Genomic DNA, 6,167 nt, shown 5'->3' with positions numbered 1-6,167 from the left:
CCCCCCCCCCCTGCCAGCCCCGTCTCGCCTGGAGGGGCAGGGGGGCCCAGCAAAGACCCTCGTAGCGGGGCAGGAGCTGCCCCTCAGGAGCCTCGGCATGGGAGCCAGGTCAGCTGCCAGCCCTGTTGATGAGGATTGGGTGGCTCATTTGCAGCGCTGGCACTCGGCTGCATCTTGCTCCTGCCTTGTCCCGCTGCAGGGATGGCGGTGGTGGTCGGTGTGGTGCACTGAGCACCACCGTGTGCCGCAGCAGCGGGGAGCAACTCCCCGGAGCAGCCGGAGTCCTCGGCGTCTCTTAGTAGCCAGGCCATGTGGCATTTCCCCCTGGGGACATGCTTGAAAGCCAGTCTCGCAGCTTGCTGCCACCATCATCCCCGGTGGCACCATGGGGGCAACTGTGGAGCGGCACCTGAAGGGGATGTGGCTGTGGAAGCGGCTGCCACCTGGAGCCGGTGGTTTTTGGCAAGTCCCGTACCAGAGGCTGTAGGGGAAGCCGTGGCATAAGGAGCAGGACCTGCTACCGTCCTTCTTTGCAGCCTCCCCTGCCTGTGCCTCATCTGGGAGCTCAGAGGGTGGCACGCAGTCCCCAGGACAGATGTGGCCCAGAGGATGCTACCTCATCCCGGACCCTGGCTGTGCATCCCCGGTGCCCTGGCGCGGCAGGGGTGACAGCAGCGGTCAGGCCCCTCTGTTTAAGGGCCAGGTCCCCTCCCAGACCCTTCTGTTGGGAATTGGTGGATTCCTCTGCCTGGGTTGGGGAGCATTATATTGCCAGTGACTGCAAAGATGGGGTGAGAATCCGGGATTTTGTGTGGTGTATGTTCTGCGGGTGCTAAATGTCACGCTGGTGCATGGGGGACTAGTTGCAGCTCCTTTGTGCTTGTTGGGGCTCATTCCCAGTGCCGCTGGGTCCGTGGGTGAGCCGCTCCTCCCCAGGGCTGTGGGACCACAGCTCTTCCCCACGGCTGGGCTGGGAGCAGCAAGGTCCATCCCTGGAGCCTGCTTGTCTCTTAGTGCCCAACTGAGCCTGTCCCCTGGGCGGCAGTGTGACTTTCATATATCACCGGGCATCTGCGGGTGAGAGAGTTTGAGCCCCCCGTTGCGGGTAAAAATCTTTGTTCCAGCCACGATGCTCTGAAATGATGGCAGTGGCTGGGTCCGGCAGCAGCTCACGCGTCCTGGGCTGCTGCGGGGCAGCTGGAGCGACGGGCTGCGGCGTTGGGCATGGCCAGACGGTGCAGCAGGGGACTGGGTGGCCTGGAACTGGACTCTGGGCACTCGCTGCGCCCAGGCGGTGCTGGTGTAGCGCCCAGGGAGCTCCTGGGTGGTTTGCTCTCCCGGCAGCCGCTTGTGGTATGAACTTGCCCTCTAGCGGCTGCAGACCCAATGGGTTTTCGTGCCTCAGGCTGGCTCCTGCCTCCGCAGAGGTTACGCAGAGACCAGGATCCATCCTCTGACCCAAAGCTGTACCCGGTGGGGGGGCGGGGAGGGCCCGGAAATGGCTGCTGAGGCTGCCTTCTCCTGGGGAGCAACCTCCTGCTTCCTGAGCAGGGCTGGGGACACCTCGGGGTGGCCTCCTGCGGCTCTGAGCTCTGGCTGGACCCTGTGTGGGCAGCGGGCAGGTGCCCTGACACTGCGCTGCCACCTCGGTGGGGGTCTACCCAGTGTGCTCCAGTGTGGTAGTGGTGACTGGACACCATGTGTGCTTCAGCCCATCTTCTGGCGGGTTGGAGGGGGCACAACATCTCCCCGCCAGGTCTAGGGCTCGTGCTGATGCCTGCTGTTCTCTCTCCTAGGAGTTATGAAGACATGCTGGTGGATGAAGTGGCCCCCGACAGGTACTACTGGGCGCCTCTGGCTCAGCACGAGCGGGGTAGCTTGGCTAGTCTGGACAGCCTGCGGAAGGGAGGTCCGGCCCCGGGCAACTGGCGCCAGCCAGAGCTGCCGGAGGTAATAGCCATGCTGAGCTTCCGGCTGGACGCCGTCAAGTCCAATGCGGCCGCCTACCTGCAGCACCTCTGCTACCGCAACGACAAGGTGAAGACAGAGGTGCGCAAGCTGAAGGGCATTCCCGTGCTGGTGGGGTTGCTAGACCACCCGAAGAAAGAGGTGCACTATGGTGCCTGCGGAGCCCTCAAGAACATCTCCTTCGGCAAGGACCAAGACAATAAGATTGCCATAAAGAACTGCGATGGGGTACCTGCTCTGGTGCGCCTGTTGCGAAAGGCCCATGACATGGACCTCACAGAGGTCATCACAGGTAATGGCTCCAGGGAGCAGTGGAGGGGCTAATCTGCTGGGTGGATGCACAATGCAGGTTTTTAAGCCCACACGGTCCGACTGATCACTTGTGGCGTTGCAGGAACACTGTGGAACCTGTCCTCGCACGATTCCATCAAGATGGCCATTGTGGATCACGCATTACATGCTCTGACTGATGAGGTTGTCATTCCTCGCTCAGGCTGGGAGCGGGAACCCAACGAGGACTCGAAACCCCGCCATATCGAGTGGGAGTCGGTGCTCACCAACACCGCCGGCTGCCTTAGGTATGGAAGGGGGCTACCAACTGCGGGCAGAGGGCTGGCATGGGCTGGGGCTGCTGTAACGCTTCCTCCTGGTGGCTCCTGCTAGCTTTCTGGGACCACCAAAGGAGGTCCGTGGAGGAGCAGCTCTCCTAGGACAGCTATTGGTGATGCAGTCCTTGACTGTGGAGGGGAACTACAGGAGTCTCTCTGGTTTGAGCTCTCCTGGGTGTGGGCTGTTCCTCGCCTGCTCTCGGCTGTCTCTCCCATGACGGTTCTCTCCTGCCTGCCAGGAACGTGAGCTCAGAGCGGAGCGAGGCCCGTCGGAAACTGCGGGAATGTGACGGGCTGGTGGATGCCCTGATCTACATTGTGCAGTCTGAGATCGGCCAGAAGGACTCGGACAGCAAGGTACTACAGTGGGGGTGTTGTGGGGGCGCATGGAGAGCTCTGTCCTCATCAACCAGCTCTTAGCAGTGATCTGCTGTTTATGGTGGCTGAAGTTGGGTTTGTCCCAAGACAGATGTAGAGTGGATGGGGGGGAATTTTCACCGGGGAGGGGATTTAGTCTAACCGGACTAGCTTGGGAAAGCCCCGTCCAGGCTCACGCCTTTCCACCATCTCTGCTTGGGAAGAGGTGGCCTGCATGGTGTGTGGAACGTTGGTCCCCAGCTGGGGTCTAGTGGTGTCACTCATCCCCACGCTGGTGTCCCCCTGGCTTAGGGTCCCTGGTCTGTCTTGACAAGGCGTTGGCTTGAATCTTCCTTGAGACCTGGACCTTTCATGCTTATGGCAGAGATATTTTTGGCCCAGCAGAGTATGAACTCATGCCTGCAGAACTGGCCATGCCTGCTTTGGGATAGGGGTGTGCTCCTGCTCCATCTGAGGTGGAGCTGCACATCCCCGTGGTCCCAGTTCAGCCCCCTTGGTCTGGCGCTGGGTTGCAAGCTGTGACGGGGCCCTTGCTCAGAGACATGGGATGGGCACGTGCTGCTCCAAGTCACACTACCTGGCTCTCTCTCTAGCTGGTGGAGAACTGCGTGTGCCTGCTGAGAAACTTGTCCTACCAAGTCCACCGCGAGATCCCCCATGCCGAGCGCTACCAGGAGACCCCTCTGGCCCCGGCCAGCAACGCTGGGCCCCATGCTGCGAGCTGCTTCGGTGCCAAGAAGGGCAAAGGTTCGTTGGGTGGCAGCAGTGTGGAGGGAGGTGGGCTAAAGACAGATCTGCTACAGCGGAGCTTGAGGGTGGTCTGGGATCCCTGGGCTCCTACTCTGGCATCTCTTGTGCGAAGGCTAAACGGCAGCTTTCTCTGGAGACGCAGTGGTCCGTGCCTCCCCTGGCTTTGGGAGCTACTGCTTGGCTTAACCAAAGCATTTGACACAAGCTAATGGTGGGTTTCTGTGGTGGTGGGACGGTGATGGATAGATGTCCACTAACTCCCCACCTTCCCTTTTCTCCTGTGTTGCCCCTTCCCTTTGCTTTCTTGCCAAATGATCTGCCCCATGATGCTGTCGGCACTTCTCTCCTCCTGCCTCCCCTCTCTCCTGTCCTTCTCTCCGCTTCGCCAATAGACGAGTGGTTCTCCAGAGGTGAGTGCGCTCTTGGTTTTAATTTTTCCATGGTTTGATTGGGTACTTTCTCTGGCTCTCTTTGTTCCCTCCCGGCTGGGCACGTACTGCCTGCAGTGTGGCCAATGCCCTTGACATCCCCTCCTGGGACATGCTGGTAGCTTAGCTTCAGCTCACCTCTGGGCTTGTTCTTGTAGCAAGTGGCAAAGAGCTGTTGGGCTGAGATGGGTGGGGAGAAGAGGTGTCTTATGCCGCTTTGCTTGCCCTTCAAAGGTAAAAAGCTCCCAGAAGACCCTGGTGCCGATACAGTGGATTTTCCTAAAAGAACAACTCCAGCCAAAGGTATGTTCCTCAGCATGTTTGTGTAGGGCTCGGGTGTGCAGGGCTGCCTCTCCACAAGGAGCCCAGGGGAGGAGTAGAGTTGATTTCCCATTGAAGTGGCCCTCTCAAATGGGCAGAGGTTTGGTTTGGAGGAGGTATGTTTCTGGTTGCTCAAGTGCCCGTTAAAACACTGGCTTTTCCACAGATGGTTGTGAGGATGCTTCTTGTGCTTGGAGGAGGTCAGTGCTCCTTCACAACACGCTTCCTGGGGCTGCCGAGGGCACTATTGCCCTAGGGACAGCATGGTGGCACAGCCCCCGGAAGGGTAGCCCTCTATGGGGGTCTCGGACTTCTTGGCGCGGTTGCCCGCTTGCCTGCCCTTCTCTCCCAGGCATGAAGAACAGGCAGGGCTTAAAGCCAAACCCCCCCTGCCGTAAAGTGTTCTCCAGCATGAGGAAGGGTCGTTCCAAGAAGCCTCTGGGGGCAAGTGTCTCGCCGTTTAGAGGGCTGTGAAACATGCCCCTCTCTGGCTGGCCGAGCAGCGGGCATTACCCCAGGGCTTGAGTTCAGCTCCGTCTGCCCCAAAAAACCCTGTGGTTCCTGGGAAGGGTGCTGGTGCTTCCAGGGGTATGAAAGGTCAAGCTAGAAGAATCACAAGGAAACGTAAGACAGACCTGAGCTTTGAACAGCTCAAATGTGCGATGGTGGGTCCTCAGGCTGACCTGGGCTGTGGGAAGAGCCAGCGCCCATCCTTGGTGGAAGCCTGAGAAGCCACTTGCTCTGTCTTTGGGGGCTGGGGATGTCCCTCGCCACAGCTGAGGACAGAGAGCAGGGTGGAAAACCTGGGCTTGCAACTGTAAACTGCAATCTCGCTGCTGCTTTAGAAGTCACTTCTGGGCATGTGTTCCTATGGAAAAGAGTTAATTCTTGAAGGCCTGATCCCTGATGGCTTAGCTAGTGTAGTGGAGAACCGGAGACCTGGTTCAAGGATGAGCTGAACCCAAGCGTCTTCAATGTGGTGTCGGTGGCCATTTGGTTGGGGTGTTTCCCCTTCCTCCTGCTGAGTGTGGGCTGAGCCTTTTCCTGCCACAGCACCCGGCTGCCGCGTTTGCTGCCCCACCGCATGCCCCTGCCTGGGTTGGGCACTGCTCAGCCCGCTGTGGTAGTGACATCGAGGTCTCCTTGTTGGCGGCAGCTGTGCCGCGGCTCAGCCCAAACCTCTCCTGAGTTGCAGTGGTATGTTGGGGACTGTGGGCAGCAGCGGTGGCATCCTTGGTCAGTGCTGGGGCTTCTGGTCCTGTGGGGCAGCCTGCCCCCCTCTGTACCAAGGACCCAGCCTCCAGGGAGCAGCGAGCCTGGGTAAAACCTTCTGGCCTCGTCTGCCCTGCAGTGCTCCTTGGAGTCAGATGATAGCAGAGCCCTCGAGTAAGTCCTTCCTACCCGTGTTCTGGCAGGCTATGAGCTCCTCTTCCAGCCAGAAGTGGTCCGGATATACATCTCCCTCCTAAAGGAAAGCAAGACTCCAGCCATCCTAGAGGCTTCGGCAGGAGCCATTCAGAACCTGTGCGCTGGCAGTTGGACGGTGAGTGCTTCATGGAGCCGGTCGTGTCCGCCTTCGTCCGTGTTGCAGGGAAAGGGGCGGTGGGGAGGAGGGAGCATCACCCTTGGGGTACCGGCAGGCTGTAGATGGCCAAGGCTCTGCGGGTTTAGGCTGTTCGCTTCGTGCACGGCTCGCTGCCCCAGAAGATTGGGG

At 59.8% G+C, this 6,167-nt stretch overlaps 1 protein-coding gene across 1 annotated transcript in view; it reads left to right on the top strand.

Annotated features, from left to right (window-relative positions):
• The window catches only part of CTNND1 (catenin (cadherin-associated protein), delta 1), a 14,845-nt gene that overhangs the window by 5,764 nt on the left and 2,914 nt on the right, over window positions 1–6,167 (top strand). Inside the window, exons 7-13 of the mRNA XM_009895379.1 lie at window positions 1,797–2,260; window positions 2,363–2,546; window positions 2,816–2,933; window positions 3,548–3,701; window positions 4,097–4,114; window positions 4,367–4,435; window positions 5,869–5,996. Coding sequence (XP_009893681.1) covers window positions 1,797–2,260; window positions 2,363–2,546; window positions 2,816–2,933; window positions 3,548–3,701; window positions 4,097–4,114; window positions 4,367–4,435; window positions 5,869–5,996 — 1,135 coding nt within the window. The remainder of the gene's footprint in view (window positions 1–1,796; window positions 2,261–2,362; window positions 2,547–2,815; window positions 2,934–3,547; window positions 3,702–4,096; window positions 4,115–4,366; window positions 4,436–5,868; window positions 5,997–6,167) is intronic.

This window comes from Charadrius vociferus, unplaced genomic scaffold, assembly GCF_000708025.1.
Source record: "Charadrius vociferus isolate BGI_N301 unplaced genomic scaffold, ASM70802v2 scaffold1611, whole genome shotgun sequence".
Classification (NCBI taxonomy): Eukaryota; Metazoa; Chordata; class Aves; order Charadriiformes; family Charadriidae; genus Charadrius; species Charadrius vociferus.
This window is presented reverse-complemented; position numbering and strand designations above follow the sequence as displayed.